At 49.1% G+C, this 12886-nt stretch overlaps 1 protein-coding gene across 1 annotated transcript; it reads right to left on the bottom strand.

Moving 5' to 3' along the window:
• Positions 1-5880: 5880 nt before the first annotated feature.
• LOC139818213 (uncharacterized) lies at positions 5881-9680 on the bottom strand. The gene is made up of 2 exons (XM_071786824.1): positions 8788-9680; positions 5881-8452 (listed from the first exon to the last, which is right to left on the bottom strand). Exons 1-2 carry the CDS (start codon positions 9678-9680, stop codon positions 5881-5883), a joined length of 3465 nt encoding a protein of 1154 aa, XP_071642925.1.
• Between the last annotated feature and the right edge of the window lie 3206 nt (positions 9681-12886).

The raw sequence follows: 12886 nt of genomic DNA, 5'->3' as shown, positions 1-12886 counted from the left end.
GCGTCGACGAGAATCCCAACAGCGATCCAACGTTGTTCGGTTTGTTAAAATTCACTCTGAAAGCGCACTTGATCTCACTCTTCATCGTATTGTAATTTGCACGAAGCACTATCGGGTATTCCGCGACCTCGTCTTCGTAGCCGTTCGCGCGAACGGTCTCCTCTCGCGCGATATCCGCGATCGACGTACGACGATCGTCGTTGGAACGAACCACGCGTCGCGGACGTTTACGTGAAATTTCACGTTTCAAAAACTCGTGTATGGCTCGTATCTCGTACGATCCCTCGGGAATCGTAATTTCTGTGTCATCCTCGTCGAAATAAAATTTATTATTCGAAGAATTCACGTTCGGAATCGTGTGATAAGTCTCGAAACACGTTAGACCGAGCTCGTAGTCACCGTCGCTCAGATCCACGGCGGGAAAATAGTGCTCCGCGAGGATGCTACTTTTCCCGGTCAGCGTAAACGTTATAAACATATCGGCGGAAGCTGGTCGACGAACACTGAGTCTCCGCACGGCGCGTCGTCAGGTTTTAAATTAGCGCCGATCGTCATCGATCGTCCGGAGAAATTGCAAGCACAACTGACCACAGATGCTCTGATCGTAGCGCTGATAAGACGTGTGATTGTACTCAATTTTCGTCACGCTCGGTCCGAAATATCGCACCAGTTCTTTCGGTGGTCGAAGATTGCCGAAACTGTCGAAATATACGACTCGATCTCCCCTCTTGGCGTACGCTACCCAATGAGTACCGGGGCCGGCTGCATCGTCCAAATTCACGATACCGCTCTCGTTTCGACGTACACCATCGACGATCAATAACGAATCACGCATGAAAACACCTCTGAAAAACGGTACGCGCATTCGCCTTGCCAGTCGACTCAATTGTACGTTAGTCGTAACACCCGTGGGCATATTTAACGTCTTCTTTGATGTTTTTTTTTATTTTTAATCTTCAACGCTACTCCTCGCCCGTGTTTGTGCGGGCCGAGATACAATCCTTGTCCATATTTGTACGGAGCGAGATAAAGTCCGCGACCTTCCATGGCGCGATTGTGACGTTGCGTCTCTTCCAGCTGACGTCGCGCGGCTTTGCTAGCGTTCATCGCCGTTGTAATTCCGGCCGCTCCGCCGGCCAGAGAACCGAGAACTCCCAACAACGGTAGAATTGGCAATACGCCGCCTCGTTTCGCTGCCGGAAGTATCCGTTTTTTCGAATCCGCTCTTTTCTTCATCTTCATCTTCGTCTGGGTCTTCGCCTTTATTTTCAAACCCATTCCGAGCTTCGTCTTAGCCTTCATGGCCGCCCAGACGGCTGTAGCGGCAGCTCTCTCTCCGAGAGTCGAATCTCTCGCGGTAATTCGTTTTCGCGCTTCCGCAGCGAGTATCTCGTCCGCCGCGTGTCTCTCGGTGAGATCGCGGTTACGCGAATAGGCTATGTCGTGCTCGCGACACGCCGCGTCCAATGGATTAATACCTTGATCACCTCTAGCCAATCGTTCTCGCAAACGAGTTCCCGGACCGCAATACTGATAGCCGGGAATGTGCAGTTCGAACGGAAGTGCACCTATCGCGCGATTAAACAGGCCTCTACCTGTTTTTATTTTTTTCGTTGACATTCGCCGCAATCCTTTATCAATGGCGCGGGACCATCGATGTGCGTTCGCTGCCACGGTTGATTGTAATGTTCGTAACAGCGACGATATGCTTGAACCTCCAAATCCGCCTTTATATGTTCCGGAAGCTTGTCCCACACGTAGTGGACGTGATCGCCGCACGTTTGCAACAGAACGGCTTTCGGCACAAATTGCAGCTGTTCGGCGCTCAAGTCGCGAATATCGGAAGGTCTCGACAGTAGGACGAACATTTTTGCTACTGAGCGATTCGCGGTTCCGCTCGCCTATAAATAGGCGTTCGAGTCAGCCAGAAAGTCGGCAGTGTGGAAAAAAATGAGATTCGTGCGACAACCGTTGGCAATTCGCGTGACGAATTGCGACGACAGATCACGGTCGATGGGAGGCAACGTGGAGAAACGCAAGCACGGTACGATGTTACCGACTACTATACGCGCGATCATTTGCGGCCCCTCGAATTGCGGTAAAACCAACGTCTTGATAAGCTTGCTGGAAAGTCCGCACGGCGTACGTTTCGAAAACGTGTACGTATACTCGAAATCGTTGCAACAGCCGAAATATCGATATTTGGAGAATTTGTTGCCATCGATCGACGAAATCGGCTACTTTACGTTCTCCAATAACAGTGACGTCATTCCACCGAGCGACGCGCGTCCAAACTCGATCTTCGTCTTCGATGACGTAGCGTGCGATAAGCAAGACTCTGTGAGAGAGTATTTCTCAATGGGCAGGCACTCGAGCGTCGACTCCTTCTATCTCTGTCAGACGTACGCGAGAATACCTATCTGATACGCGACAACGCGAATCTGCTGATCCTGTTCAAACAGGATGGTACCAATTTGAAACACGTGTACAACGATCACGTGAATACCGACATGTCGTACGATGAATTTTGCGCGTTGTGCCACGATTGTTGGCAACAAAAGTATGGATTCGTAGTGATAGACAAGGACAGCGCGCTTTCGAACGGTCGATACAGAAAAAGATTTAACGTGTTCGCGATACCGTAAAAGCGATCAGTCGTTGCCGATACCTCGTCGGAGGTGAAACGTTAGCGTTACAGAGAGAAATCGACACTCTGCTTTTTCCGCGATGGCCGCGATCGACGGGAGCGAGAATATTCGCGAACGCGAGAAGGTCGTAAAAGAGATTGCGAAGACGAGTGATTCGATTCGCAAAAAACTTCGCGCTTTGAAGACCGGTAAGATCGAGAAGGACATTGAGTTGGACACGCACTTTAAACCTCTCATCGGGCCGTTGAAAAAGATCGTTGACAACTCGAACTTGATCGCGGTGAAAAAAGAGGAGCCGACGGAGAGCGACGCTGATGCGAAAATCGAACCGCTATCCGTTCAACAGCGCGGGCAGGATGAGGAGAATGCTACACCGAAGAGAAAGAAGAAACGATTAGACTCCTGGTCGGATCTTTCATTGACACCGCGTAAATCTAATCAATCGACAGTACTACCGATAACCTCTACACCGATAACCTCTACACTGACGCAAACCGTGCAACGTACAAGTCCCGAATTTCTTGAAACCGCGAATGTTTTCGAAACCACGGACGACTCGATCAGGAAAACCGTTCATAAACGGTTGAAAACATCGGAGGGTCGACAATGGTTTATAGAATCGTTGGAAGATCACTTGGGTCCACTGAGCCGAATATACATCGCAGAGGCTTTGAGCGCCTATCCAACGATGGACATAGCGTACGGCGTTTATCTCGGCAATAATGAATTGATGCTCGGTAATAAACGTTTTGACGTGGACAAAGCGGATAACATTTATATCGACGGCGTACGATACGCCGGCACACCCGGTATTTACGAGTTGATCTTCAAGAGAATGCCCGACGACGATATCTACACGGAAGACGATATGCAAAAATACAAGAGCATACTGTTGGCAACGAGTGCTCATAAATTCCAACACGATCCTAACAAGCGACTAAAGGGCAACGTGGGATACAAGTATACACAGGTAATCGCACCGTTGATGTCGACCGGATCCAAAAAGAAAAAATCCGGAAAAGGATTATTCGCGCCTCGCGCGATGACGCTAACCGACAATAAGATCGACTACGTGCACTGGGATGACCCCAACGAGCTGGTGGATCGTTTGCGATTGCTCGACGCTTCGCGTCAAGCTGGCAACAATGCCCACGACAACGAGATCATGTCGATCATCGAGGAACTTCGCGAAACCGGGCTTATTATAAATTAAACGGTGCGACAGCGATCCGTTCAATCAGCGTCGAAATGCCGATCAACAAATTTGGATTGTTCGAGCACAGCGGAGACGCGACGAATACCATTTCCTATCATTATCGGTGGAGCGGATTAATGAGAAATTTCGTGCGCAATAACGCTCTGTGTCGCACCGCCACGGACTTTGACGCAAGGTCGCGCAAGATTCGTCGCGTAGCGCAACTTGAGACTGACGGTGACGCGGTTAACAAACTGTACGTTGATCAATGCTTTAAAAGTCTGACAGATCAACGGAAAGAATCAGACGAGAAGCTGACTGCGTTCGAGCAAGATGTGCAAGCGTTACGGACTGCGATAAACAAGCTTCGACGTGCGAATATCGTTGAATCAGACGCGACAACGAACAACAATGGACAAACGGTTCAACAGAAACGACTATCGAAAGGCGACGAGTGAAGAGAAGCAACGGTTCATTAACGACGGCGAGGAACAGCAACGAACGATTCGAGAACGGTTGTCGGACGGCTGTTCAACGGTTCGAGAACGGTTGTCGGACGGTTGTCGAACGGTTCAAAAACAGCTTAAAAACGATTACGAGCGGTTTAGAAACAGCTGCGAACTACGCGGAGACAGGAAAGGCTACAAACGGCTAGAGAACGTCGACGACGACGACGACGACGATGAGTGGTAGGAAGCAGTTAACTGACGACGACGAACGACAACGAACGATTCACGAATGGTTCAGAAGCGGTTACGAACTGTTCAGAAGCGGTTATGAACTGTTCAGAAACTGCTACGAACGATGCATTAGAAGCAGAAACGGCGACAACGAAACATGAGACCGTTAAAATCGACCGATGTGGATAAAAATATCGAAAAGCGACGGTTGGTGGACGAATTGCATGCACCGGCGAGAAGAAATTTTCCCCGCAGACACGTCATAGTGCGAGGGTACGACGACCTGTGGCAGGCTGATATCGTCGAGATGCGTCCGTACTCGCGTTTCAACGGAGGCTACCACTACATACTCACCGTCATCGATGTGTTGAGCAAGTACGCCTGGGCCGTGCCGCTCAAGGGTAAAGGTGGCAGCGAGACAGCTGACGCTATCGCTGAGATAATTCGAGATAGCGGGAGGTGCTCTAGTAATCTACAAACCGACATGGGGAAGGAATTTTACAACACCGACGTGCAACGTCTCGTGAGAAAACACGGTATAAATCATTATTCCACGTATTCGGTGATGAAGGCGTCGGTCGTCGAGCGATTCAATCGCACGTTAAAAAACAATATGTGGAAAATGTTTACGCTCAATGGAACTTACAAGTGGGTCGACGCGTTATCGCGACTCGTGTCGGATTACAACGCGCGCAAGCATCGAACGATCGGCATGCGACCCGTCGACGTTACCCCCGCGATCGCCGAAAGACTCTTGGCTACGGTGTACAGCGCGATAAAGATCGCGGGCCCGGCAAAGTTTAAACCGGGCGACTCGGTACGCGTCAGCAAATACAAGACAATTTTCGAGAAGGGTTACACGCCGAATTGGACCACCGAGGTGTTTAAGATCGTTAAAGTGCAGCATACCAATCCCGTAACCTACCTACTCGAGGACTATCGTGGAAAATCCGTCGCTGGAGCGTTCTACGAGTACGAGTTGCATCGCGCGACTTATCCTGACGTGTATCTCGTGGAGAAAGTACTGCGCAGGAGGGGCGACGAGGTTTACGTGAAATGGCTGGGATTCGATGGATCACACAACTCATGGATACACAAGGACAATGTGATTTAATTCGTGCAAACTGTATTTTTATTCTTAACATAAAAATGCAATATGTAATACATGTAAAATGTTTGAAAATATGAAATACATATAAAGTACGTAAAAAATATGAAATACACATGTGTCATATCTTTATTAATATTCATTCCAATACTGTAATATAATACTCACAATACGTTACGTTATACTATTACATACATATACTACTGCATACGTTATACTATTACATACATGCATACATACATGCGTACGTTACAAAGGTATTCGGTAATGTCCCCACGGCAACGTATCGGTCGAATCCGGCACGATATATCGCTTATCGTCGTACGGACTCAGAGCGATTTTCGTCTCGCTAATAGTGTACACTTCGTGCATTTTTGATCGTATGCACGACTGCGGTCGAGTTGTTTCGATCTCATCGTTCAAACATCGCGTGTAGTCGTCGAACGTGATGGTGCGCGCGATGACGTTACTTTTGACACCTTTCGCTTTTTTACAAACTTTTTTGCCATCGACTCGCAAGGCGTACATTTTCGTCCTAAGTCCAACGAATTCGGTCATAATGGTCCCATTGTTTTCATCCTTCATCAGGCCCGGCACTTTTTTATTGACGAGAGGCATATCATAAGCGTTATCTACCGCATAGTCACTTGTGTCGAACCGGGCTATATCATGTTTCATGTTCTCGTACGCGTCGTCGCACTTGATATGATAAATCAAACTGTCCGTGTCGGTATACATGATTCTACACGAGTCGCGGTACAGGGGAGACATGTATTCGTGGTGAAATTCGTACAGGCACACCTTCGACAAGTCGAGAATGCACATGCCGACGTAGATCGGTTTGTCGAATTTCACCTCGAGTTTGCGAAGTTCGATGGCCACCAGATTTTCTGAAAACACGCTACTGCTGTGGAAATTCAGTCGCGCGATCATTGCCTCCGCGCCGTATCTACCCTTCCACGTCATCACTAGTTTTACATCGACGTGGTTTCGTACATTCTCCATTGTTTTTCCAAAAACAGCGTTATTCATTAATTTATATAATGTTTTTTCGAACTCATTTTTTGCCTGTGTCCTGAATTTTGTATTGAGTTCGATGTAAGAGCAGAGCCACTCAGATTGAGCGAATTGCAATACGCGATGTATTTTAGTGACGCGAAGGCCATGACGCATGCACTGTTGCAGATTGCGATAATGGATGACGTAACGCTCCTTATCGTGCAGCGTGGCGAGAAGTTTGTCCTGCCGTTTGCCAAACGGTTTATCGCGCATCGGACAGAACGGTAGGTCAGCGTGCGCGTCATGTTTATCCTGCGGATACTCGAGATCGACCTCGAGAATATAGCCCGTAGGCGAATCCAAAGCGATCGCGTTAACGTCGAAATTTGACGCGTCTTCGACCCATCGAAACTCCGCGTAGGGCAGTGGCTTACACATCGCCCAGCCGTACAAGTTGTTGACATCGAAGTACATTAGGTACGACGACGGTTTCGATGAATCGTACGACTCCATATACTTGTTGGCCTTCGCGTATCTGCCGGAACATTGACTCAGCCCGCCACGAATACCACGTTCGACAAACATGACCATGTCAACGTCGGTCAGCAGTTCAAAATTGATACGCGTATGTTTCAACATGGCGTCCCACGTAAAGCCTGGTAAAGTGTAGTAGTACGCGGGATCAAGTCCGTAACTCGCGACGCAGCTGTCGCGGAAATTTTCAAACACGTCGGCCAACAGCAAGACATCGGTTTTCAGGTATAGATCGCTGTATTCGCCCAGGGTTCGAACGGAGAATCGCTGCCATACGTTCGCGGCGTGCGCGTAATCGCTCTCGGATACGGTTTCACCGGTCAAGGAACTGTAAAATGAATCGCGCGGCGGTAAACACGTATCCTCCAGCTTTTCGACGCTGTCTACGTATTCGTATGGAAAGACACCTTTTCGCGTCAATAATTTGAAATCGTTGTCGGATAACGCGGAAAATTTTGAACGTATAATTTTTAATTTATCATTATCTAGGAAGGATGCCAATTTTGCGAGACTCGCGCTAAGAAATTTGTACGAGTCGATAAATCTTAACTGTATATCGTTTCGCGAATCAGATTTTTCCGCGGTGTCTTTCACGTGTTTAGTAAATGAGATGTACTTTTCCTTTGTTATAGGCAGTACATCGATCTTGCCTTCGAACGCGGCAGCTATCTCCTTGATAATAAAGTGCGCGTCATAACCCGACAGATTGTGAAATATTACTGGGATAAAGTGAGAATTCTTATAATTCAGATTGCACGTCGAGTGTGCTGGACCTCTGTACCGCCCGGTCAGGTGGCAATGATCGCGCACTTTATTATCATCAGGCGCGAATTGTTGTTCGCATATATGACATTTCGTCGCGCTGTGAAATGTCTCCCACTCGTCTCGCGTTAGGTCTACTATGCATACAATGTCGGACAAGATGTTTTTTACGCGATGCGCCAATCCGTTGAGTTCCTCGACGAACCACGCGACACAGTCGTTATCGCGACGAAATCGATATGTCGATAACGTTTCGTCGTACGAACACTGTACGTAGTATGCTATACTACAAACCCGATGATGTTGGTAGGCGTATGACGCGTGTTCCGTATCCGGTTGTGTCTTCTGCAGCACGCACTCCAGATCGGCGTACACCACGAAGGGAAGTCGCTCTTTCCTGCTGTGGTTCTTGAAGCTGAGCCACTTGTTGTCCTCGCTCGGTAGTCGGGTTGCGCATTTGTTTACCTTTCGACATTCCACGGTGTGGGCTTCCAATTTCATGCTCGAACTAAAGTAGTGAAGACATCTGCAAAAATGAAACACAAATATTATAAATTTTTTTACAAAAAATATATAATGATATATATTATTAATAAAAGTATAGGTACTTACCGATCGCAAAAAAATTTTTTGTTCTTTTTCTTGCTCAATTGCGAGCTCACGAGGCGGGATAGATGTTTAATCCACGCGAAATGTCCAACATTGTCATCTCGTGGGTCCTGCATGTACAGCAGATTCACATGTTTTTTATCACTCGTGCGGTCGGTAAGCCGTATCGGGAGAACGTTTGAAATCTTCTGTCCCTCGATGATATAGACATTGACGGATATATCGTTGAGTCGTTCGAACTGTTTAATTTGCCTCAACGTCATTGGGAACTCAATGTCTCGTAAATTCAGTACCGTTGAATAATGCGGGTATGAAGATTCCCGTTCTGGATGTCTTTCGGCTGGATGCAAAGCAGCCGTCACGGCCCACGCAAAACACGCATTGTCCATAGACAGCACATTGATCACCGCGTGCTTCAATTTAATGTCTTCAGGCAATTTTATGTGACACCCCGCGCGCAAAGGATTGTACTTGTTGACGCTCACCGTCAAATTGAGGATTCGAGTCAACGCCCAATCACTGTCGCGTTCCTGGAACTCCTCGAGTTTCGCTAATGTGGGCTCGATAACGTGTAGCTCGTACCACTCGCGCAAGTGCGATGTACCACAGAGTTCTATGTTATTTGTACATATACTCTTATTGGCACGTTTATCACCCGCCACAAACTCCCCGTTGAACGCGGTGTTCGCTTTGACACAGTTATGTGTTTTTATACTGTCTCGCACTTGCTTGCACACGACGCTGCAGGCGTCTTCCAAAAACTGTCGCGGTTCTATATGGTCTGTATTAATTACCGCACCGGTCATTATACGCTTTTTGAACCCGGCGTCGATTTCTCGCCATACGAGTTCTGTCGCGCGCGTGTCGCCACTGGTACCGGCGTTCGCATAATCACCACCGCTATGAATAAATTGTCTTTCCAATCGCAACTTCACACCCTCGAGTCGCGCAATTCTGGCAACCAACGATTGCCTTTGCCCGATCGTTGGATTGTCGGAGAGCCGCTGACGTTTGGCACTACAGCGTGTCTCGAGCTGCTCGACGAATTCCGCGCATTGCAGCGCCCATGTGAAAAATTCATCCACGGTAGCTACTTGGTCGGACAGCTCCAATAGATCGCGTTCGGTTTGCTCGAATTGATCCATGTTTTATCTACTCAGATTTAGGTTGTTCATCAGATTCAGGTTGTTCATCACCACGAAGTCGACAACTGTAGTCGCCCAATAGCGATACTTCATTAGATATCAATGGTTTATATGGTAATAGCGTTGCAGACACATATTGTTCATCACCATCATACCAACCACTACTTTGACACATTTCCCATTGCCACTTCCCAATAGTGACACTCCTTATACTCGGACCTAAAGTCAGGTTTATTGTAAAAGGAAAGGGTTTTGTCACAGATGAAGCTGTATGAGCTTTATCCTCGTTCCGCGTCTGTATGTACATTCTCCATTTTGAGCTACCGTAATAGTTATTATTATATCCGAAATCCTTGATAACAACTCCTTGTCTATGAACAATGCGTTTATCGGTTCCTCGTATCCCGAGTTCGCGATCGCGAACAAAGTGCGCTAGTGAGTTTCGTTGCACATCCGTCGATTTTCCTCCTCGATCTTCTTCACGCAAAGCTTTGGCGATATCATCTAATAAAGCTTCATTATAAAAAATGATCGAAGTATATAAAGTCACTACTTTCTTCGATTTCATCGATGTCAATTTTATAGTCCGGTGTCCATGGGCGATTACATGCCATTTCTTCTTGCTCAATGTTATAAAAAAAATAATGTTCACGTCGCAACCGATGTATCACTCTCAAATCGTATGCTAATGCGGCTCGATGCGCTTCATCCCTCATTATATATACCTTTGCCCTCTCTCTCGCTCCAATTGATAGATCATTTCTTCCTTTGTCTCGCGTACTGCGTCGTAAAAAATAGCGCGAAATTGTTTAGTCTACGCGATAACACCCCCCTTTTCCTAGAAAACATTTGCTCACGACGAACATGTCCCTACAGGTTTGATGCGTTATCGGGTCAATCATCGTCCCGATGACGTCATTTCTTTCTTTGTTTTTTTTCACGTACTGCGTAGATGGATTGTTTTTTTGTGTATAAATCATGCTATATATTTTCTTCGCGCGCATTTCTATTCGAGCCGTATATGCGACGTCCGCTGGAGCATCGGTTGCACGAATTGGTAATCAAATATTGCATTATCGCATATCATAACATAGAAGCGAGGTGCCGCGATGTTCCGGCGGACCTCGGCGCTCGCCTTTGTAGTGCGAGACATATTTTGTCTTACGACTATCAGTTTTATACACCGCCATTATATTTTTTTCTTTGGCGACTTCTGCAACCGTTTTCCGCTTTCTTCACTATTATTAAGTATAATAATAATAATTATTAAGTTAAATCCGCGCGAGGAAAAGAGAACGCCAACGAAAAGACGCGCGCGAACGGGGGAGAGACAAAAGAACGGGAGCGAGAGAGAGACCGCGCTGAGGGAAAGACAACGCGAACGAGACGCGGGCGAGCCGTGTGACGTCACGCGAACCGACGTGGCCGTTGGACGCGGACCCCCATCGTCCCGCGGCGCGCCGCCGATAAAATTCCAACAGCCGAACGGCGCCCATCGCCTTTGTAATACCCCGCGCCGATAAAGTGACGACCCCCCCTCCCCCCCCCGGACCACTCGCTTCTATGTTATGATATGCGATAATGCAATATTTGATTACCAATTCGTGCAACCGATGCTCGGCGTAGAACGCGGACACCCCCCCTCGGCGGTACCCTTGTCAACGATATGTTTATTAACATTTAATAAACATGTCCCGACATGCTCGCCGACCACCCCCCCCCCTCCCGGCGGACCACCCGCGCCCCCTCCCCGCGGACACTTTCGCCCTCGAGTCCCCCACCCTCCTCCCCGCGGACCCCCTCTCCCCGCTCCCCCCTTGCCCGCGGTATTGTTGCTCGGCTTTTTTTTGGTCTTAAACTCCCGCGGCCCCCCGCGGACCCTCGCGCGGCCCCCGCGGCGCGACCGCCGCCCCCGCGGACCCCCACGCGGCTCCCGCGGACCCTCGCGCGGCCCCCGCGGCGCGACCGCGACCGCGACCGCGACCGCGAACCCGCGGCGCGGGTGAATCATCCCGGTAAGTAATCCCGGTAACTCATCCCGGTGAGTCATCACGGTGAGTCATCCCCGATACCCCGCTCCTCCCCCCCTCCCCTCCCCCCCCGCGAAATCCGATACCCCCCTCCCTCACCCCCCCCCTCGGAGCTCCCGGCGCGATCCGATATCCCCCCCCCCCCCCCCCTCGGTCCGATACCCCCCCTCCCTCACCCCCCCTCGGAGCTCCCGGGACTGAACCCGCCTATATACACTACTGAGTTGTACATAGTTATTTCATTTTATAATAAAGTTATTCAGCCTATTCGTCCGGCGTAATGATTAATAAGATATGCGACAGCGGTCGCTGGGCAGCGGCCCACTTAGCATATAAGCAGTTATTTTCAGCGATCCACAAGTATTTTTATTTTCTTTTTCTCGGCACCAAGTGCCAGGCCCGACCAGGAAAGCAGTTTTCCGTTTTGATTTAATAGGTGCGTGGATCAGCGGTAGCACCGAAACGATGATTGGTCGAGCCACACACAATCTTCAACGCGGGATTCAGACAACGCGCACGTCAGGCGAACGAGAGTCGAGATGCCGACTCCTGGCATCCTCACGAGAGGATCATTCGAAAATTAGCGCGATCCGACCGCGCAAACATGGGGTTTGCCGGACATCCGGCGAAACACACGAAGGGGGCGCCGCAGCGCCAAATGGCTTGAACTGCCGCCAGAGGAAGGCTTCACCGACCTCTGGAGACTATCGCGAACACAATCCGATCGCGCGAACCCCAGGTTTGCCGGACACGTCACCAAATGACGAACGCGGCGACGCAGCGCCAAATGGCTTGAACTGCCGCCAGAGGAAGGCTTCACCGACCTCTGGAGATTATCGCGAACGTGATCCGCCCCCGCAAACGACTGGTTTGCCGGACAAGGGGCAATATGGCGAGCGAAGCGTCGTAACGTCGCAGCATGAAATATGCGTGTTCAGGGACATGAGTTAGCCCTAGAGACTAAACGCGAGCGAGATCTGACCGAGCAAACATCCGGTTTGCCGGACAGACTTGATATCGTGAACCGAGCGTCGGACCGAATTGAGATTCGATATGCTCACTCAGGGAAGGTCGGTAAGACATACGAGTCAACCGCGAGCGAGATCTGACCGCGCAAACATCCGGTTTGCCGGACAGACTTAATATCGTGAACCGAGCGTCGGACCGAATTGAGAT

The sequence above is a fragment of the Temnothorax longispinosus genome, chromosome 8 (genome assembly GCF_030848805.1).
Source record: "Temnothorax longispinosus isolate EJ_2023e chromosome 8, Tlon_JGU_v1, whole genome shotgun sequence".
Taxonomy (NCBI): domain Eukaryota; kingdom Metazoa; phylum Arthropoda; class Insecta; order Hymenoptera; family Formicidae; genus Temnothorax; species Temnothorax longispinosus.
Note: the sequence above shows the minus strand (reverse complement) of the source record. Positions and strands in the feature narration are given on the sequence as shown.

Excerpts from the sequence above, each read along its gene's own strand:
- LOC139818213 (XM_071786824.1), bottom strand. The coding sequence starts at position 9,680 with ATGGATCAATTCGAGCAAACCGAACGCGATCTATTGGAGCTGTCCGAC. Across the intron at positions 8,453-8,787 it reads GAGTTCCCAATGACGTTGAG|ATGTCTTCACTACTTTAGTT; the intron begins GCAAATTAAACA and ends TCATTTTTGCAG.